The 23,875-nt window shown below is 41.3% G+C and overlaps 1 protein-coding gene across 1 annotated transcript in view; it reads right to left on the reverse strand.

Annotated features, from left to right (window-relative positions):
* LOC117420707 (5-hydroxytryptamine receptor 7-like) overlaps positions 1-21,478 on the reverse strand; it is a 30,527-nt gene extending 9,049 nt beyond the window's left edge. The window contains exon 1 of the mRNA XM_059034620.1: positions 20,898-21,478. Within this exon, the coding sequence (XP_058890603.1) occupies positions 20,898-21,415 (518 nt within the window). The 5' untranslated portion in view covers positions 21,416-21,478. The remainder of the gene's footprint in view (positions 1-20,897) is intronic.
* Positions 21,479-23,875: the final 2,397 nt, after the last annotated feature.

Consider the following 23,875-nt stretch of genomic DNA (forward strand, 5'->3'; position numbering starts at 1 on the left):
AATAGCTGAGGACCGCTCTAAATGATTACTGTTAAAAAATAAATAAATTCTAAAATGAAATGCTACATGAAAATAAAGCCTGCTCTTTTCTTGGGGCTCAGGTTTCATACATGTTTTGATAATCAAGTTGATGTTGGGTTTCCTTGATGTTAAACTTTATTTGTAAGTATTTTAGATGCACACTGAGTTAATGTAAAATACTGGATTACTCTCCTCTCCTGATTTGAGTGTCATTTGGGTTGATTAGGATGCCTGGCTTCGGGTTCGATGTGGAGTACATTTACATTGCGACTAGGGGATTAAGAGTAGTGTATCTCATGCTTTAGACGTTAGTGTAAAATTGATTTTCAAAAGCAATTAATTAGCTGCGCGAAGAAGTAATCGCTGGGGACTCTGGGAGCGTCACATTGGCTCTGGCGCTCTGGTGGGTTAGGGAGGCAAAACTAGCAGGGGCTGTTTCTCCTCATCACGCTACAGCGAACCCTGCTGGCCAGGCACCCAGTGAGCTCAGAGCGGACACCTGCAGGGCTGGCCTTTGTCCTCCAGATTGGGAGAACATCAGGTGAAAATAATAATTGGACACACTAAGTGCTTAGATGTTTGTAGACGCCTAACCATTTTGATGTATGTGTAATAGTTTAGACATTCTCATGTGTGATTTTCATTTACACGTCTAAAAAGAGTAGTTTAGACATCCTAAGGGACACATGTTGGTACATGGTGTAAGTCATGTCTGAAACAGACGGTGAGTTTCCTCATTTTGAATCACTGCAGCAACTGGGTTTTTTACATGCTAGTATTAGTACTGGGAGTGTTCTGTTCTGTTATTTTAAGATACGTTAAATTACCTATCAAATAGAAAATAGCAACAAAGCCTATATGTTTTTTTTTTTGTTTTTTTTTATTGTTAGGAGAATAACCATCAAGGTTTCCATATTGATAAATGAATAGTTGCAAGCTCAGATCTGGTACCCCAAGCCCAAATTCGGTATGGTTAGGGATTCAGATTTGGGAACATGCCTATTTAGGGATCTCAATTCCTGTGCATCTCAGCTGAGCTATCCTGAGTAGATATAAGCAAGGGGATTTTGAATTCAAGCTAGTCCCTTTCTCTCCGTTGGGAAATGACATATGTCTAACTAAACTGGGAACTATACTAGGATTCTGTTGTGTTCCAGTTTCCACCATGAGCAGTGAGGCCTTTCTCAGCAGATGGGTAATTATTATATATGACGTGACAGATGTCTACATAATAAACGTCGCGCGTGTGCCGCACAGTATATTCTGTTTTAGATATTATGAATAATGGTAATGTCAGCTGGTGATTAGGTTGAACACGAATATGTTCAGAAATCATCAACTGTTCAGTTTCTATACATTTCAATGTATACCTAATATGCATGTGCTTTGATTCTTATTTCTTTGTTTTTTTTACAAGTAACTTAGGAAGCTAAATACTAGCAAACTGTCTGAAAATAAGGCATGCAAACTGCTTTCTTTAGACAGTTTTATTTAACCTTGCATGGTACCATGCAAATGACATGCTTCAGGGGTGCAAATCATTTTGAAAATTGGTGCTAAACTGTTTTGAAAGTTTAGCACCAGAGAGGAGAGTCTACTAGTTCTAAAGGATCAACCCTCCCCCCAACTCTTCAATTCATTTTTAGTGTTTTGTGTTACAGTAAATAACTTTTTGTCCTATGTATGTGGATGAGTGTGGGTGGGTCCTGTGACCTGTCAATCATCTATGGTTGCTAAGGAATTAAAAAAAAAACAGAATAAAATTAAACTTGTCTACTGGTGCCAGAATGTACACCACTGATGTTTGCACATAACAGTTGCTTCTCTTTAAATTGCACATACATTATAGAATGATGATTTTTTAAAACATCTGTCCACAGGGCTAAAAGGTTTCTTAGAATTTAAATCCAAACCTGACATAAATCTGCATTCCTTATGGGAAGTGACCAAGTGTTTCATTGGAGGGAGCCACACTTCCTTTGCTTCCAGTATAAATAGACAATGTAACAAACAGCTCAGTTAGAAACTAATGTACTGCAGTTGGAGATGGAGCAAAACAGTTAATATTCAGAAACCAAGGCCAGACAGCTTGCTGATCATAAAAATGTGTCTAGATCTAAAGCTGTTTCTGCTACACAGATCTAGGCATCTTTATTATGAACATGTCGGAAGACCTATTAGACTACTGGTTCTAAGACTCAAACAGTCTGAAAGCTTGGCCTCTATAAATGCAATTAAGGATTCTAATGGTACCTTTTTTCCCACCCCAACCAGATTAACACAATTTTAAAAAGGTTTTATAAACACCTGTATCAATCTGAGGCTACTACAGATCCAAACAAAATCTCAGAATTCTTGACTAGGTTAGAGTTGCTCAGTATTACAAGCGGAATTACTACCTGTGCCTCTCACTTTACAGGTGCTGAAATCTGCAGCATCTGCCATGCACAAGCGTAACTCTCCCGGCATACCCCCTGAATTATTGCTGGCAGTATGGGGACCAGATCGGCCCCATATTACTAGATTCCATCAGTTATTCGTTACAAATTGGCTCTTTTCATAGAGATCAGAAATCGGCTCTGATTTCACTCCTTATTAAAAAACAAAACAAAGACCCATTTGAATGTTCCAGTTATAGACCTTTATCGCTCCTTAACCAACATAAAATGATTTGCAAAAGTTCTGACCAAAAGGCTTGAATCCCACATAGATAAATTAATACATCATGATCAGACTGGTTTCATAAAGGGTCGCTTAGCATCTGATAATATGCGCCGCCTTCTTCATATTATTGAGCAGTGCTTTCGCTGGATGCAGAGAAAGCTTTTGATCGCTTGGAATGGAGCAGTTCTAGAGCGTTTTGGTTTTGGCCATTCATATATCAATATGATTTGTGCTCTGTACAATAACCCTACTGCATGTGTTCAAACCGGTTCTGTTATATCTTCTCAGTTTCCGCTGGAAAGAGGAACACGGCAAGGATGTCCTCTCTCCCCTTTATTGTTTGCCATCTCCATGGAGCCTCTTGCTCAGGCCATCAGAGAAAGTACTGTCATAACTCCCATCGGTATACAGGGATCCAAACACCATGTGCCCCTTTATGCTGATGATATATTGTTGTTCTTATCTGATATCTCTAAATCGCTTCCCCCAGGGATATATAAAATATTTAACGATTTTGGTGTAATCTCTGGTTATAAAATAAACTGGTCTAAAGCAGTCTTATTGCCTTTGAACCCTGCATCGAAACTGCTCGCTCCTCCCTCTCATCCTTCTCCAACCCCATATTTGGGAATTAAGATATGTTCTGACATCCAACAGATTCGCAAAGACATTTTTTTAGGTGCTCTAACCTGATTAAATCTGATTGGATTAGATGGTCTCCCCTGTAGCTCACACTCCATGGTAGAACATTGGTAATAAAAATGCATGTTCTCCCCATATTCATTTTTTAATTATAAAATACTTGGAATTAATTGTACTCTTGCTTTATTTGGAATAATAAACGCCCAAGAATCAGGCTAAAGACACTGCAACGTCCCAAAAAGCTTGGTGGCTTAGCATTACCTAATTTGAAATTCTATTATTGGGCCTTCCAATTAAGAATACTTAAGATATGGCTGAATCCAGAGACTTCGGTCTCTTGGTGTCCCATGGTAGAATCCCTAGTTAAACCAATCTGACCAAGACCTCCTATTTTGTGGCCTCAAACAACTTGCCCTTTCTCTTCACATGGGTCCCATTATTACAAATACAGGGCAGCAGTGTGGAGTAGTGGTTAGGGCTCTGGACTCTTGACCGGAAGGTCGTGGGTTCAATCCCAGGTGGGGGACACTGCTGCTGTACCCTTGAGCAAGGTACCTAGATTGCTCCAGTAAAAACCCAACTGTATAAATGGGTAACTGTATGTAAAAAAAAAATGTGTAAAAAAAAAAATTAATTGTATGTAAAAATAAAGTGATATCTTGCAACAATTGTAAGTCGCCATGGATAAGGGTGTCTGCTAAGAAATAAATAATAATAATAATAGATTTATGCAGCAAAGCAAACAAATTCCTAGGTATATCTCTCAACTTCCACAAACTCTCCCCTATTTGGAACAACTTTCTCCTGTTATCAGACTCTCAACCATTTACGTACCCACCCTGGTCCACAAAATATATTCATATCCTTGATGATATTTACGATGGTAAGGGCCTACACATGTTCCAGGACTTCAGAGGCTTATTCACTCCCCAGGTTTTCCTTCTTTCTAGACCTCACGCTCCGCTTAGCTCTCCGTGCTTATGGTGTCCCATGGGACGCTGCCTTGCACACTCACCCAGTAGTTCGCTTTTTTTGTTTGACGCACCCCTTGAAAGGTATTGACTCCTTGTGGCAATGCACATTTTACTTACTCAGGGTTGTGTGTTCAGGGCAAAAGAACGGGAGAGAGTGAGGAGATAAATAATTATAATAATCAATTGCTACGTGGTGCTGGAGGACCAGCACGGTACTTGTTTGTTTAGTGTTCGTCCCTGTGTGTTAGTGTCTGTTCGTTTTGTTTGTCTGTTTATTTTGGCTAAAGTGCCGTGTCCTGTGTTTTGTTCAAATCTTTTTATTTATAATAAACCGGCGCAAGCAAGCGCCTTCATCATTTCATTTCATCTGTCCTTTCTGTGTTATTCATTTCCTGGTTCTGACGTCACCACTCAGCCAGCCTTGTGACATATGGTGTCCTGTGTGGGATAACAGCGCATCCAAGCGTCAGACCAGGAAAAGTGTGTTTTGTGTGGAAGAAAAAAAAAGAGCGAGTTTTTTTTGTCTTCTGTTCTTTTGGGGAAAAAAAATAAAATAATATAAAAAAAGAGGATTACAAATATTGTTTTTGGGGAAAAAAAGGAAATGGAAGGCTGGAGAGATGGCTGCCGGGACCTGTAGATCCTCCTCGGGGGACTCGAGGACCAAGGCTGGTGCCTTGCCTGCGGGGTCTATGGACACACGGTGGCGATCTGCCCCTTCCAAGGTGAGGAGGAGGAACTGGCCCAGGAGAGGAAGGTAGGGAGAAGGAGTATGAAGAGAAGGGGGAAAGGAAAGCTGCAACAGCAACCACAGCAACAGCCGGAGGAGGTCGGGGATGATGGCTGGGAGGTTTTTTTAAAGAACCTTGCGGTGGAGTTATGCCCTGGCTGTGGGGCTTATGGGCACACTTTAGCCATATGCCCCACGCTGTGTGAAGAGGAGGAACTAGCGCCCAGACGGGGGGACCGCGAGCGTCCAGCGCCCAGACGGAGGGACCGCGAGCGTCCAGCGCCCAGACAGGGGGACCGCGAGCGTCCAGCGCCCAGACGGGGGGACCGCGGGAATCCAAAGCCCGAGAGGCAGCTGTTCCCATCTTCCCATCTCCACCAGCAGAGGGAAAATGCCTGCTGTCCCCATCTCCACCAGCAGAGGGAAAATGCCTGTTGTCCCCATCTCCACCAGCAGAGGAAAAGTGCCTGCTGGTTGCACCTTCAGTGCTGCACCGGTCCCTTGCAAGAGAGGGAGACCCGCACCAGTCCCCTGCAAGAGAGGGAGAGCCGCACCAGTCCCCTGCAAGTGAGGCAGAGCCGCACCAGTCCCCTGCAAGAGGGGGAGACGACACGCTGCTCCCACCTCCATCGCCAGGAGACTACACGCTGCTCCCACCTCCGTCGCCAGGAGACTACACGCTGCTCCCACCTCCGTCGCCAGCAGACTACACGCTGCTCCCACCTCCGTCACCAGGAGACTACACGCTGCTCCCACCTCTGTCGCCAGGAGACTACATGCTGATCCCACCTCCGCCACTAGGAGCAGAGCAGCGGGAGCTGCCTCTGCCTCCGCCACCACCAGGAGCAGAGCAGCAGAGCAGCAGGAGCTGCCTCTGCCTCCACCACCTTCGCCACCAGGAGGATGGCAGCAGGAGTTGCCTCTACCTACACTGGCAGAAGCAGAGCTGCAGGAGCTGCCTCTGCCTCCTCCACCAGCAGAGGGTAAATACCTGCTGGTTCCGCCTCCACCGTCGTGGGAGGACTGCTTACCCCTCCCACCTCCACCAGCAGAGGGTGAATACCTGCTGGTTCCGCCTCCACCGTCATGGGAGGACTGCTTACCCCTCCCACCTCCACCAGCAGAGGGTGAATACCTGCTGGTTCCGCCTCCACCGTCGTGGGAGGACTGCTTACCCCTCCCACCTCCACCAGCAGAGGGTGAATACCTGCTGGTTCCGCCTTCACCGTTGTGGGAGGACTGCTTGCCGCTCCCACTTCCACCACCAGAGGAGCTGCAGCTGAGTTTGGCACCGCCCAAGGATGCCTGCCTCGCTTCACCCAAGGATGCCAGCCTCGCTTCGCCCAAGGATGCCAGCCTCACTTCGCCCAAGGATGCCAGCCTCGCTTCGCCCAAGGATGCCAGCCTGTTGCTCCGCATCGCCTGGGGCTGCCTGTTGCTCCGTATCGCCTGGGGCTGCCTGCTGCTCCGCATCGCTTGGGGCTGCCTGCTGCTCCGCATCTCCTGGGGCTGCCTGTTGCTCCGCATCGCCTGGGGCTGCCTGGTGCTCCGCATCGCCTGGGGCTGCCTGTTGCTCCGCATCGCCTGGGGCTGCCTGTTGCTCCGCATCGCCTGGGGCTGCCTGTTGCTCCGCATCGCCTGGGGCTGCCTGGTGCTCCGCATCGCCTGGGGCTGCCTGGTGCTCCGCATCGCCTGGGGCTGCCTGGTGCTCTGCATCGCAGCAGGAAGTACTGTGGCTGGAACCCCACCAAGGGGAGCTGCCGGCCACAAAGAAGGGGGAGGAGGTCTGGAGACCTCCAACCCCAGCAGCAGTTTCGCTGCCGGAGATAATTTTAAAAACATGAATACTTTAGTTTTGCTTATATTAGGTTAGCTATCTGGTTGACTATTATATTCATAAATGTATTTATAATTATATTTATGCCTTGTTTAAAAATGTACATTGATTCAAACGGCATCATTAGGAGGAGAATGGGACATTCCCATACAATTGATTCAACTATAGGAGGCTGTGTGGTCCAGTGGTTAAAGAAAAGGGCTTGTAACCAGGAGGTCCCTGGTTCAAATCCCACCTCAGCCACTGACTCATTGTGTGACCCTGAGCAAATCACTTAACCTCCTTGTGCTGTGTCTTTCGGGTGAGATGCACTTGTAAGTGACTCTGCAGCTGATGCATAGTTCACACACCCTAGTCTCTGTAAGTTGCCTTGGATAAAGACGTCTGCTAAATAAACAAATAATAAATAATAACTATTTAATCACTTTAATATAAACAAGATAATAGCTTAATAATCATGAACAACAGGATCTTCACGATCCGTTAACTAGGGATTTCAACATGTAAACAAAATGCTGGGGTAAATCACATACAAAGAAAATAGAAAAACTCTTTTAAGCGCTGCCTTTACTTTTTTTTGTTCAAATGCAGCTCGCCTAGTGTATTCACAACTATACTATATGTATTGTGTGTCATAGTTCACACGGAAGGAGGGTTCTGAACATAAATGATCAGACAAATGCTGCAAATCCATAATTGTTTCTGAGCAATTTATTATGTGATTGTTGTGTTTGGAAAACAATATTAGTATTACGAATATAGATCTTTTATGCTTATGTTATAAAGTGTAAATAATGCTTATAAAGTAAATATATACTGACTAATGGCTGTAAATATTTAAAAGAGGTACAATTTAATTCATTAGTATATCAACTTCTGGAGTTCCCATTGGAGATAGAGCTGTCAATCATGGCACTGCATCTGGGGTTTAGCTTCACAGTGAGTTAAGGTTGGAAGCATTTAAATAGTTTTTTTTAAATAAGTCTCCAGAGCTGGAAGAAGCGCCGCTGTCTCCAGAGCTGGAAGAAGGAGCAGGAAGTGAGGAGACTACTTACTCCACAGCCCCGACCACCACCCCACTGCGCCAATCCGATGTCAGTAAGTCAGGTCCTGGAGCTTGCGCTCCAAGACACCTTGCCGGTGTGTCCAGAACTCCTGTTGCTGGGCCTAATACCAGGGTTCTTGGATTTGCAGCTACAGTTGCCCCACATGTTCCCCACTTCACTCTCCCTGATTCCCCAGACGTTGCTGTGCTGTCTCCAGACGTCACGGGTGTTCCCCCTGTCACCTACTTCACTCCCCCTGCTAGACCAGACACCATCAGCACGTCTCAGGCGCGTCAGGTCCAATTTATTTTCACACGCGCAGTTTATTTTAGACGCGCTGTTTAAAAGTATTTTTTTCACAGTAAAACAGGTTTAAAAGGCACTGCATGTCAAAAGGACACTCAGTATTGCATCTCCAGCCCCGCCCCACCCCTTGTTCACTGTATTTTTCACATACCTCTTCATAGTCGTGCATACCGATAAATCATCTCCTGATCACTCATTTTATCACCAAACTCCTCAGTAATGCGATCCAAGTCATTATTCTATTACTATAACATCTCAAAAAGCTCTGCAAATGTCTGTGATATTCTTTTAGCGCTGGATGCAGAAGCAGCTATCTTGTTTGTTTATGTCCGTGTTATCTCTGTGGTGCTGGAGCTATGTAAGAACATAAGAACATAAGAAAGTTTACAAACGAGAGGAGGCCATTCAGCCCATCTTGCTCGTTTGGTTGTTAGTAGCTTATTGATCCCAGAATCTCATCAAGCAGCTTCTTGAAGGATCCCAGGGTTTCAGCTTCAACAACGTTACTGGGGAGTTGGTTTCAGACCCTCACAATTCTCTGTGTATGTGTATTGCTCAGATCCGCCCCTTTTTTTCGGCTTCTCTCAGCTCCTATCGGTCTCACTCGGCCATTGAATGGTTTTCTCGGCTTTTCCGGAGAAAAAAAACGACTAGAGACCTGTGTTTTACATCTTTTTGACCGGAAAGGGAAAATTGTAATGTCGGACGCATGGCATAAAAGCAGGCCTTTGTTCTTAGTATGAGGAGGGTGTTGGAGTGAGAGGCTGTCTGTGTGAAGCCTGTGAAGAGACCTGTGTGGTCAGAGGGAGAAAGGTACTGTGTGAAGCCTGTGTGGTCAGACAGAGAAAGGTACTGTGTGAAGCCTGTGAAGAGATCTGTGTGGTCAGATGCTTTCCATCCACTCACACAGTCCACGAGCACAGCGTTTCTCAAATGTGCCATTGTAATGATATTACTTTATGAAAATGTGTCTTTTGCCACTTTGTTTCTTGTGCAGAAACCACAATACCAGGGATAAAATAAAATAAAAGTCTACTTTTATACTGTTTCTGCCTGAAATCTTTTTCTGGAACAGATCATGGTAATTAATCTACACAGAAACACAGCACAGAAGCACACAGAACATATTATTGTAAGATAAGTAATAAGTACAAAATAAATAAAAGAAACATGGATATATGTTCTAATCCAAGGCTATTATTGTAGCATGGCCAGGACCTATTGTAGTACCCAGGGTCTGGAAAGTATGGGGATGATTTCAGAGAATACTATGGAGATTAAAATGGCCAAGTACATCATTAGTCGTAGTAGTGCCTGCTGCATAATAAATCTGAGGGGTATTTTAGCCCCTATTGTGCATTGTTTGACTTAGACCTTTTTGTATTATTTGTTCATAGCACAGTTGTTTTTTTTAATACCATTTTTCATAACATCATCCCTTTTTTAGGATATCTTGAAATAAAACTCCCTCTCTACAGCAGTTGCTGTATAGTGTAATATTTCTTAATGCTTGTAATTTAAGGTTTAACTTAAGTGTCATATTACAGTACATGACTGAGTGATACAAGCAGAGGGTACAAACCTTTCAGTATTTTCAGCTTCTTTGTTTATGGTGAATTGGTTATAATTGATCAGTTATTTTTTAAGGCTTATTTTGTATTTATAAATGTATCGTGTACCGATATGTATACATTTTAAAAGTATTTACTCATTGGCACTCAAATTGTCTCCATTTTTAAAATGTTTACACCCGGCTGTGCATATGAGTACCTGCACTTTTTGTTGAGAATTTCACCCTTGATTAATATTAATACAACATTAATGAGACAATATGAATGAATTAATATTAATACAATATTAATGAGAAAATAATAATTCAGCAGAAAGGTGCTCTTCGGTTCTAGTCGCCTGCCAGAGATATATTTAACATAGGCTAGAGCAGCCAAAGAGCCAGCATCCTCTAGCCACTTTGGATCAAGTTTGCTGGTGCTTAATAACATAGCTGAACTAGCCGACATCACATATGACAGCTGAACTAGCCGACATCACATATGTCTATGACAGGCAACTAGAACTGAAGACAACTCGTGAACTCATGTTGAAGCTCCATAACTCAGACCTGACCACATGAAAAGCAGGGGCACTGATTCATACATGAGAAAATGTAATTGAAGCTACACACTGTTATACATTTTCAATATCCCTTTTTAACTGTCCAGAGATGTGCTGGCTGCAGCAAATAATGATTCCTGGGTCATTGCTTACTGCATTCTTTCATGGGTCACATATGCTCTCTATGTAAAGGGCAGTGTTGTGTGATACACGGCCATTACAGATTCTGTCCAGTCCCCTGTCAGTGACATGAGATCAGGTTAAAGGCTCTAAAACCATGGATGCAAACGAGCCTGGCTCTTTTACATTGTGGTTTAGATGCTCGCTTGCAATGCTTGGGGTCACTGGTTCATACCCAGCCTGTTCCATCTAGAAACAGGGTCTATCTAACCCAGTATATAGGAGTATTATCTGCATGCTCACAAGCTGTACCTGCATCAGAACACGGACGAAGGCATTATTGCAAACGTTTGTCTAAATAAAAAAAAAATAATGAATGAATGTGGCAGGATGGCTAGAGTGGTGCGTGTGGGTGGTGACGTCAGGTTCAGGAAGCAGTATAAACAGCACTGATATGGGGCTAAAACAGCGGCAGCCGTATCTTTATTAAATAACAAAATAAACAGTTTATACAAAAACACAATAATAAACAAAAGGGCACACGGGCCAAAACAAAATAGACAAGTATATTACTGTAGCAATTGATTTCTATTTTATGGACTCACGTCTTGTCTCTCCTCCGACACTCTCTCGACCATGAGCCCGGAGTGGGTCTTTTATATTTTATGGCTGGAGCCTTAATTACCCATTAATCAAATAATTACCTTACTAAGGCTTCAGCCACATTTCCACGAGATTTTATCGGGATGGGGATTTAACCCATCCACGTCAGCTACATTTTATGAGGCTGGCTTTCTGCCGTTCTGCCGGTCTCTGCACACAAACACTATATATATACTATATAATAATAATAATAATAATAATAATAATAAATGCAAATAAAATACATACATAATAACCCCAAGGGGAGGGCACCCCGGCACACTGAATAAATACACATTAATACTGGATTCATAGCTATTTATCTATAAATTAGAATTAATTAAGCTGTTTTTTTTCTTCTATATTTCTGCAGCTGATCCAATTAAAAAACACTCAATCTCTGTCTTCTGCCAATGAGAACAAAATGATGTGAAGCATACTATATGTGAGCAATGCAGTGTTTACTGGCTGGCCTACGCTAAGCAGCTGGTGAATTTGACTTTTAACAGTTACAGCCAGAAATGTTCTCAGCATTACGCAAATGTTCTGACAGCATTTCTTTCAACACTTGCTGTTTAGGAATTAATTAGCCTACATTTCTGTGATAATTATCATCCAATAGCCAAAACAGATTTTAAAAACCTGAGACGTGTCAACAAAACTATTTCAAGAGCAACACAGAGACTGGGACTACACAGGGCACAGCTGGACATTGAGACAGACAGAATGTGGGGGACACAGTCTGATGAAGGCCATCTGACCAAAACAGCACTTTGTTTTTGTTCTTTTTAAATAATAAATAATAATGGATGGGAATTTGATATATGCTCTGTTGTTATGGTGCTGCACCTCTTTTCAGTGTTGGGATATTTGGGGAAATGATCCCAGAGGTAGCACCCAGCAGTGGAAACAATTGTATTATAAGAGTCAGTGTGTGCTGTTAGCTACGTGGTCTGGACTTTACTATTTACCAAACCATGTTGTTTTTGTTGAGTTATTAGACAGGACTAGACACATTTCTGGGATCAATTAACTAACAGAAACTGGACAGGCACTGATGGGCAGGCTGACCTTGTTCTACATTTTTCTGTTCCTTCGGATCAGAAGGTTAAGTGTTCAAGTCTCTTTGCATGTGTAAAGCAGCTACACTAATTCTATTATAAACTCAATAGTGCTCAATTTTTAAAAATACTTAAAGAAACATAATACATCCAATGACAAACATTTAAACTACAAAGTCTTTCTCCATGTCTTTAGTGTTCTTTTACTTGTACATCTTCTGATACTATGATCTTTAGTTACTGCTATTTAGTTAAACAATCGTGTATATTGGTACAAACGCAGCCAATATGTATTTTTTAAAATCAGCTAGTTTTCTAAAAAAAATGTTTTTTTTTTTTAAATCAAATTCATTTTTCAATGATAATTTGTCTCCATGGAAAGACTTTTACTGCATATTGGATTTATATTTGCTCAGTCAAGTCTATCGTTACAAAACCCTGAAATGTCACTCCGTCCTTGCTGGTAAAAGTCTCAAGTATGAGGGGCTTGAAAAGTCTGAATTAGGTCAGTGTATAGACACTGTTAAAAACATAAAACAAGGAAAAACTAAAGCACATGGTCTAACGAGAGGTCCCAAAGTGTACTTTAACATTTAAGTGTAAGATCCTCGGACACTGTTATCCCCTTGTGCCCTGTGTTTATCACTTAAATATGTGCTGTGAAAAAAGGAAGAAAAAAAGACAGGAGGATGTGAATCATTTTAGCAGCTAAAGTTTGTGATCCAATTGCCTCTATTACCAGAGCAGTTTACTAAAAAGAGCAATTCTCTTGTTAACGTACACTTCTCGGAAATGGTACAATGCTCACGTGGACATCTGAATCCTTAACTAACCTTCTGAAACAGAGATTTGATACATGGGCTCGCCTATATCGTTGCCCAAATTGATTATACAAAAAGTGGGGCAATGCCATGGAAAAAAATAATGTCTCACCTTTTTCTCACTCTATTTTGGTAGTACTTTAGGGTTGTGTGTGTTTCCATGTGGGGTTTTTTAGCCAGAGAAATTCTCGTTCCAAAATGCAAATAACCTAATTAATATGAAAATGCAGGACAGCATATTTAAATGTTTGTGTCTGACTTCCAATATGGTCTTGCCCGGCAACTGATATCATACAGGTTTCTTAAACTGGGTTTCCACTAACTTTTTAGGATGTGTTACTGCCAGTGTTGCCAGATCCCCCCCAAATTCTCTAGATGAATGCAAGACAACCTTTAGAACTGCCCCTAAAACCAGTAGGAAAAAATAATTTAGTATGAGGGCTCAAGTTCCTGTTTTTCTAATCGTAAACACAAATAATTTATTTTGAAAATGTATGTTCCTTATTCTGAGTAAATTAAAATGTATGTTCCTTATTCTGAGTAAATGCATGAAACTGTGAGGCTGTGACAGGATGGCTGCAGTGCGTAGCTGTGGTGACGTCATGGACCAGAACAGAAACCAAAACAAGGAAATAGCGGGGCGAAACTGAAACGCAATGGCGCTCAGCACGTTTATTAAATAATAACAAAAACAACAGATTTAAACAAACCCTACAAAACAAAAGGCGCGTCGGCCAAACAAACAGAAACACAAAACAAGTAGCATGCTGGTTGCAAAACCAGCATACGTAGCAATTCTTTATTTATTTTCTCCCACTGACTTCCGTCTCTCCTCTGACACTCCTCCCATAATGAGCTGGGAGTGGGTCTTTTGTATCTGTGGCTGGAGCCTTAATTACCCATTAAACAATGACCTTATTAAGGTTCCAGTCACATTCCCACGAGCTTTACAGGGATGGGGATTCAACCCCATCCACACCAGCTACACTTTGAGACCAGCTTTTTCGCCAGTCTCAAATAGTAAACAGTGACGGACGACTTTCGTCCGTCCGCACAAAACACATATTGCAAATACCAAACAATAATAATAATAATAATAATAATAATAATAATAATAATAATAATAATAATAATAATAATAATAATAAATTACAAAAATAGTGCACAATATATATAGGGACGGGGCTCCCCGTCACAGAGGCACACAGCAATTCACATGAATCTATTGCATGTGCATTTGCATAAGAAATGTGTTTCACTTTTTTTAAAGTTCAAAGGAATATGCAATTATCATATTATATTTGGCACACCATGGCTAATTTAATGTCCTCACTAAAATGATATGCAGCACAGACTGTGGGCCTATTGGCCCTAATACCAGCTGCGCATGAAGTGAGCAGTCAAAGTAAATCTAAGGTCTGGAGAAATTCTATAGAAATCAGTGGTCGTGGCTGCCAACTGGCATGATGTTACACAGCACATCCACCTTCTTAGTAAAGGACTTACACATTATGATTAATCTTGGGTAACAAAATATTTTCAAACAGGAACAAAAAAGCCTTTAGAAAAGCCTCTAAAATTTAAAATGTACTTTTAAAAAAACCTCTGCGCATTTGTTACCTCCAGATTATCCTGAGCAAAAACATAAAACCTTTAGATCTGGAGGGAAAACCTCTGATCTGGCAACACTGATTACTGCAAGTGCAGCCTGCCTCATTTGGCCAACAACAAAAATGTAATAAAAAAAGCAGGGGGGATGGGGGTGACGCAGACACAGCGGAAAACAAATAATAATTTAAAAAGCAGGGGGGATGGGGGTGACGCAGACACAGCGGAAAACAAATAATAATTTAAAAAGCAGGGAGGATGGGGGTGACGCAGACACAGCGGAAAACAAATAATAATTTAAAAAGCAGGGAGGATGGGGGTGACTCAGACACAGCGGAAAACAAATAATAATTTAAAAAGCAGGGAGGATGGGGGTGACGCAGACACAGCGGAAAACAAATAATAATTTAAAAAGCAGGGCGGATGGGGGTGACGCAGACACAGCGGAAAACAAATAATAATTTAAAAAGCAGGGAGGATGGGGGTGACGCAGACACAGCGGAAAACAAATAATAATTTAAAAAGCAGGGCGGATGGGGGTAACGCAGACACAGCGGAAAACAAATAATAATTTAAAAAGCAGGGAGGATGGGGGTGACTCAGACACAGCGGAAAACAAATAATAATTTAAAAAGCAGGGAGGATGGGGGTGACGCAGACACAGCGGAAAACAAATAATAATTTAAAAAACAGGGGGGATGGGGGTGACGCAGACACAGCGGAAAACAAATAATAATTTAAAAAGCAGGGAGGATGGGGGTGACGCAGACACAGCGGAAAACAAATAATAATTTAAAAAGCAGGGAGGATGGGGGTGACGCAGACACAGCGGAAAACAAATAATAATTTAAAAAGCAGGGAGGATGGGGGTGACGCAGACACAGCGGAAAACAAATAATAATTTAAAAAGCAGGGCGGATGGGGGTGACGCAGACACAGCGGAAAACAAATAATAATTTAAAAAGCAGGGAGGATGGGGGTGACTCAGACACCGCGGAAAACAAATAATAATTTAAAAAGCAGGGGGGATGGGGGTGACTCAGACACAGCGGAAAACAAATAATAATTTAAAAAGCAGGGGGGATGGGGGTGACGCAGACACAGCGGAAAACAAATAATAATTTAAAAAGCAGGGAGGATGGGGGTGACGCAGACACAGCGGAAAACAAATAATAATTTAAAAAGCAGGGAGGATGGGGGTGACGCAGACACAGCGGAAAACAAATAATAATTTAAAAAACAGGGAGGATGGGGGTGACGCAGACACAGCGGAAAACAAATAATAATTTAAAAAGCAGGGAGGATGGGGGTGACGCAGACACAGCGGAAAACAAATAATAATTTAAAAAGCAGGGAGGATGGGGGTGACGCAGACACAGCGGAAAACAAATAATAATTTAAAAAGCAGGGCGGATGGGGGTGACGCAGACACAGCGGAAAACAAATAATAATTTAAAAAGCAGGGAGGATGGGGGTGACGCAGACACAGCGGAAAACAAATAATAATTTAAAAAGCAGGGAGGATGGGGGTGACGCAGACACAGCGGAAAACAAATAATAATTTAAAAAGCAGGGGGGATGGGGGTGACGCAGACACAGCGGAAAACAAATAATAATTTAAAAAGCAGGGCGGATGGGGGTGACGCAGACACAGCGGAAAACAAATAATAATTTAAAAAGCAGGGAGGATGGGGGTGACGCAGACACAGCGGAAAACAAATAATAATTTAAAAAGCAGGGAGGATGGGGGTGACGCAGACACAGCGGAAAACAAATAATAATTTAAAAAGCAGGGGGGATGGGGGTGACTCAGACACAGCGGAAAACAAATAATAATTTAAAAAGCAGGGAGGATGGGGGTGACGCAGACACAGCGGAAAACAAATAATAATTTAAAAAGCAGGGCGGATGGGGGTGACGCAGACACAGCGGAAAACAAATAATAATTTAAAAAGCAGGGAGGATGGGGGTGACGCAGACAGCGGAAAACAAATAATAATTTAAAAAGCAGGGCGGATGGGGGTGACGCAGACACAGCGGAAAACAAATAATAATTTAAAAAGCAGGGCGGATGGGGGTGACGCAGACACAGCGGAAAACAAATAATAATTTAAAAAGCAGGGCGGATGGGGGTGACGCAGACACAGCGGAAAACAAATAATAATTTAAAAAGCAGGGAGGATGGGGGTGACGCAGACACAGCGGAAAACAAATAATAATTTAAAAAGCAGGGGGGATGGGGGTGACGCAGACACAGCGGAAAACAAATAATAATTTAAAAAGCAGGGCGGATGGGGGTGACGCAGACACAGCGGAAAACAAATAATAATTTAAAAAGCAGGGAGGATGGGGGTGACGCAGACACAGCGGAAAACAAATAATAATTTAAAAAGCAGGGCGGATGGGGGTGACGCAGACACAGCGGAAAACAAATAATAATTTAAAAAGCAGGGAGGATGGGGGTGACGCAGACACAGCGGAAAACAAATAATAATTTAAAAAGCAGGGGGGATGGGGGTGACGCAGACACAGCGGAAAACAAATAATAATTTAAAAAGCAGGGCGGATGGGGGTGACGCAGACACAGCGGAAAACAAATAATAATTTAAAAAGCAGGGCGGATGGGGGTGACGCAGACACAGCGGAAAACAAATAATAATTTAAAAAGCAGGGCGGATGGGGGTGACGCAGACACAGCGGAAAACAAATAATAATTTAAAAAGCAGGGCGGATGGGGGTGACGCAGACACAGCGGAAAACAAATAATAATTTAAAAAGCAGGGAGGATGGGGGTAACGCAGACACAGCGGAAAACAAATAATAATTTAAAAAGCAGGGAGGATGGGGGTAACGCAGACACAGCGGAAAACAAATAATAATTTAAAAAGCAGGGAGGATGGGGGTGACTCAGACACAGCGGAAAACAAATAATAATTTAAAAAGCAGGGAGGATGGGGGTAACGCAGACACAGCGGAAAACAAATAATAATTTAAAAAGCAGGGCGGATGGGGGTGACGCAGACACAGCGGAAAACAAATAATAATTTAAAAAGCAGGGCGGATGGGGGTGACGCAGACACAGCGGAAAACAAATAATAATTTAAAAAGCAGGGAGGATGGGGGTGACTCAGACACAGCGGAAAACAAATAATAATTTAAAAAGCAGGGAGGATGGGGGTGACGCAGACACAGCGGAAAACAAATAATAATTTAAAAAGCAGGGGGGATGGGGGTGACGCAGACACAGCGGAAAACAAATAATAATTTAAAAAGCAGGGCGGATGGGGGTGACGCAGACACAGCGGAAAACAAATAATAATTTAAAAAGCAGGGGGGATGGGGGTGACGCAGACACAGCGGAAAACAAATAATAATTTAAAAAGCAGGGCGGATGGGGGTGACGCAGACACAGCGGAAAACAAATAATAATTTAAAAAGCAGGGAGGATGGGGGTGACGCAGACACAGCGGAAAACAAATAATAATTTAAAAAGCAGGGCGGATGGGGGTGACGCAGACACAGCGGAAAACAAATAATAATTTAAAAAGCAGGGAGGATGGGGGTGACTCAGACACAGCGGAAAACAAATAATAATTTAAAAAGCAGGGCGGATGGGGGTGACGCAGACACAGCGGAAAACAAATAATAATTTAAAAAGCAGGGAGGATGGGGGTGACGCAGACACAGCGGAAAACAAATAATAATTTAAAAAGCAGGGAGGATGGGGGTGACGCAGACACAGCGGAAAACAAATAATAATTTAAAAAGCAGGGAGGATGGGGGTGACTCAGACACAGCGGAAAACAAATAATAATTTAAAAAGCAGGGCGGATGGGGGTGACGCAGACACAGCGGAAAACAAATAATAATTTAAAAAGCAGGGCGGATGGGGGTGACGCAGACACAGCGGAAAACAAATAATAATTTAAAAAGCAGGGAGGATGGGGGTGACGCAGACACAGCGGAAAACAAATAATAATTTAAAAAGCAGGGGGGATGGGGGTGACGCAGACACAGCGGAAAACAAATAATAATTTAAAAAGCAGGGCGGATGGGGGTGACGCAGACACAGCGGAAAACAAATAATAATTTAAAAAGCAGGGCGGATGGGGGTGACGCAGACACAGCGGAAAACAAATAATAATTTAAAAAGCAGGGGGGATGGGGGTGACGCAGACACAGCGGAAAACAAATAATAATTTAAAAAGCAGGGGGGATGGGGGTGACGCAGACACAGCGGAAAACAAATAATAATTTAAAAAGCAGGGCGGATGGGGGTGACGCAGACACAGCGGAAAACAAATAATAATTTAAAAAGCAGGGCGGATGGGGGTGACGCAGACACAGCGGAAAACAAATAATAATTTAAAAAGCAGGGAGGATGGGGGTGACGCAGACACAGCGGAAAACAAATAATAATTTAAAAAGCAGGGAGGATGGGGGTGACGCAGACACAGCGGAAAACAAATAATAATTTAAAAAGCAGGGCGGATGGGGGTGACGCAGACACAGCGGAAAACAAATAATAATTTAAAAAGCAGGGAGGATGGGGGTGACGCAGACACAGCGGAAAACAAATAATAATTTAAAAAGCAGGGCGGATGGGGGTGACGCAGACACAGCGGAAAACAAATAATAATTTAAAAAGCAGGGCGGATGGGGGTGACGCAGACACAGCGGAAAACAAATAATAATTTAAAAAGCAGGGAGGATGGGGGTGACGCAGACACAGCGGAAAACAAATAATGATTTAAAAAAACATTTCATAGGAAAGCACTGTGTTCTATCCTTGTATTCTTTACTAAACATTTTTGACAGCATATATATTTTTTATTATTATTATTATTATTATTATTATTATTATTATTATTATTATTATTATTATTAATTAGTCATTTAGCAGATGCTTTTATCCAAAGCGACAGAGACTACGGGTGAACTCTGCAACTACAGAGTAACGTCTCACCCGAAGGATATATACACACGTACATACAGTATATACCAGTTTTCATACAGAACCATAGCTTCAGCAAATCTGATCCTTATAGTGTACGAATGGCGCTAAAATACCAGCACTTTAGGTTAATGATATGAAGAAGAAGAAGAAGAAGAAGAAGAAGAAGAAGAAGAAGAAGAAGAAGAAGAAGAAGAAGAAGAAGAAGAAGAAGAAGACCTGAATCCGAATCCCACAGTGACAGTGCAAGGTTCTCGCCAGTAGAATGTTATACATAGTTATTGTTGTTGGATGAGCCAGTATATCACTAATCCAGATGAGTTTAATATATAGTACAGCTATGCTAATTTAATACATATTTTTGGTACTAACGTGACTTTTTGTTTTTCCTTTGTAGGTATATGTGGCAATGTGCCCCGCCCCTGTGTGCATTTGTGTGTTATATGTTGTATGTTGCGTGCGTGTGTTAATGTTGGTGTATAGAGATTGGTACACGGGATATAAACGGGTCTGTGTTTCACGTGTATTTAAAAAGTGTAGATTTGTATTTAGGCACGAGGAGGGCACAAATCACTTCACGTGCTGGTTAAATGTAATATGTGAGCACGGGGTTGCACAGAATTAATTCACGTGCTGGGATTCAAGTGAATAATTAATTAGTAATTGAATCCCAGCACAACAGTATACATAGAGACACGTAGCTTGCAGTCGGGGTTAGGTGTTCGGTGAGTGGAGAACGGGATTGGAGACGGAGGTAAAAATAATAATAATAATAATAATAATAATAATAATAATAATAATAATAATAATAATAATAATAATAATAATAATTGTTTTTATTATTTATTTATTTATTTATTTATTTATTAGTAGTTTAACAACAGGTCTGAAGAAAGAGTAATACTTGTATTTTATTGACTTTAATAATAATAACAATAATAATAATAATAATAATAATAATAATAATAATAATAATAATAATTGTTTTTATTATTTATTTATTTATTTATTTATTTATTAGTAGTTTAACAACAGGTCTGAAGAAAGAGTAATACTTGTATTTTATTGACTTTAATAATAATAATAATAATAATAATAATTGTTTTTATTATTTATTTATTTATTTATTTATTAGTAGTTTAACAACAGGTCTGAAGAAAGAGTAATACTTGTATTTTATTGACTTTAATAATAATAATAATAATAATAATAATAATAATAATAATAATAATAATAATAATAATTGTTTTTATTATTTATTTATTTATTTATTAGTAGTTTAACAACAGGTCTGAAGAAAGAGTAATACTTGTATTTTATTGACTTTAATAATAATAATAATAATAATAATAATAATACCTGTCCACACTGATCACGCACAGTGTCATGATGGAAGCAGTGCAGCAGATGACGTCCATGGCAATAAACACGTTGCAGAAGAACTTCCCGAACAGCCACTCCCCCCCCACCAGGTCAGTGGTGATGACAAAGGGCATGACCGCCAGGGCGACCGACAGGTCCGCTGCGGCCAGCGACACGACCAGGTAGTTAGACGGCTGTCTGAGCTTCTTAACTGTGCAGACCGAGATGATGACGAGCGAGTTCCCGCCGATGGTGGTTAGGGTGATGATGGAAAGGACAATCCCGATAACGACTTTCTCCACATCTCCGTACAGCAAGATTTCCTCCCCGCAGTCCGTGGAGTTCGTCCCGTTGGCGAACTGGAGCTCCAAGGTTGGCAGCTCGGGGGAAGCGGGGAAGGGCCCCCCTGTCACGGCCGCAGACGGGTGTAATCCCTGCCAGTGTACCAGGTCCTTCGTTTCCCCCAATGACAGGTGACTGTTAAATATTAGACTCGGGTTGGCGTGTACGACCATCCTTCCGGGTTTTAAATGCGCTTAGAATTCCTTTTAGATGCACTTAATGTGCACAGCGATATAAACTCACTCCAGTCATGTTTGCGCATAAGAACTGAACGTTGCATGCCCAAACAGATTGCACATTTAATATTAATATTAATATATATATATATATATATATATATATATATATATATATATATATATATATATATATATATAAACACAACAAAAAATGATAGATTACTAATAACAATATTAATTATTTAAAATAAATAAAGTATACGTGTATAAGAATAATCACAAATCCTGTTTACTAAATGTGAAACATATTTGCGCCCCCCTCCCCTGAATAAGCTCACAATTATTTTGCTGTGCGGTGTCTGTAATGCAAAGTTTGACAAGCACAAGTCAACCTCCTCAGAGCGCTTCTCCTCCCGTTGTGAGAAAGCCGAGCAACACTGTGAACCATTCCGTTAGAACTGAGTGGCAAGGCAGTTTATTCCGGAGGGAGACTCACAGCAGCGGAAACCTGACCACCCCATTATCTGTGCGCGTTGACAGATGGCTTTTTCCAATATCGTCCAAATCCATCCAAAAATGCTTTTAATTTAACAGTTAACTTTTTTGCTTTTCATCTCTCTCTCTCTCTCTCTCTCTCTCTCTCTCTCTCTCTCTCTCTCTCTCTCTCTCTCAAATTCAAATTCAAATTGGAGGTATTGGCATGACAATAACAATAATTGTGTTGCCAAAGCACATACATGGCATAACCGACTCAAATAATCTCTCTCTCTCTCTCTCTCTCTCTCTCTCTCTCTCTCTCTCTCTCTCTCTCTCTCTCTCTCTCTCTCTCTCTCTCTCTCTCTCTCTCTCTCTCCATATACACACACAGTTGAAAAACGGCATGGTTTCAACCAGAAGCAAACAAAAGGTTTACATTTTTAAACTCCATTTATATATATATATATATATATATATATATATATATATATATATATATATATATATATATATATATATATATATTCCCTTAATTTCACCAAGTGAAAATACTAAAACAGTCCCTTTAATCCACTCATCGAATTACCTTAAAATAAAATTAAACAGCCTTTTGAGGGGAACCCCACGTTGACTCACCCTTGTCCCCAAATCTCCCGGCACTTCAACTGATAAATTTATACACACATTTCAACTTTTTTATTTGTTTGTTTGACAACCCAATTGGACGTTTTGATGTATTATTAATAAAAATGAAATCAACTTCATAAAAAAATAAGATAGCTTCTTTAATTTATTTGTATGTGTTTTCTATCGCTGAAGCTTGCTGTTTAATCGTTTGGTATCATGCAGTCTTTGATCGGTCCATTGCTTATTTAATTCCCGTTTAGATGTGTTTTATTTTTGTCCCACGAAGCGGACATGTCTTTATTGTTTGTGTGTGGATGAAACACGAACTGGACCCGGATTCAGACCTAAAATGTATTCGTGGAACCCGGGCCGGAACACTTATTTATAATATTCCTTATCCCACGTTTTAAACGTGCTTTATAGTCACCCATTGTTTCATTATCTGTCTATATATTTCGTGCAAATCTGAATATGCTACTTCACTCATACTCGCATTGTCCAAATACACCAATATAGCCAACTTTCTATGCAAGCTATACTCTTTACAGTCCAGGCAACAACAACAGAATTGCAGACACATCCAAAAAAAATCGGTCTCCTGATTTCATTCAGCTGCTCGCGCACTCTCGGAGTGCATCAACTGAACAGCAGCGAGAGGGCGTGTGCCTGAACACACCAAAGAAGGCAAAATAGCTTTTTTGTTTTTGCAGGGCACTGTGCTGTCTGATGCCGCGATTGTAGTGAGGAACGCTAACATTTCTAATGCCAACACAGACACGGTGCAATCTCTAGACAAACGGAGCAGTGCGAAATAAGACTAAGAAAAACAATAATAACAGACATAATACAGAAAGTGGTTAGCTTAAAAAAGGTTTACAATATTGCCCTGCCCTTAATTTAATACAGTGCTTAACAATAAGAAGAATAGTTTGTTTTGGAATTATTATTATTATTATTATTATTATTATTATTATTATTATTATTATTATTATTATATAAAAACCCCAGAGATGTACCCTACTTAGCTCAATCCAGACGGTTGTCATGCTGATGCGCTGGGGAGGCCGCACTTTGGTTGATCCCCGGAGCCAGCATCGCAGCCGTTGTGTGTGCTGATGCGCCAGGGAGGCAAAATAAGCTGATCCCTGGAGCCAGCATTACACTTCAGCCATTAACACCAGACAGAAGGATATCTACATCATCATATGGAAGGAAACGTAAATGGATGGAGACACATATGGATCACATTAGTTTACTGTAAAGCTACGTCTTAGTTGGTGCTTATCTTGGCGAGAGCCGAGTTCAAATCAGCATGAAGTTTTAACATCTACTCTCGTGTAATGGAAATCA

The sequence above is a fragment of the Acipenser ruthenus genome, chromosome 1 (genome assembly GCF_902713425.1).
Source record: "Acipenser ruthenus chromosome 1, fAciRut3.2 maternal haplotype, whole genome shotgun sequence".
In the NCBI taxonomy this organism is placed as follows: Eukaryota; Metazoa; Chordata; class Actinopteri; order Acipenseriformes; family Acipenseridae; genus Acipenser; species Acipenser ruthenus.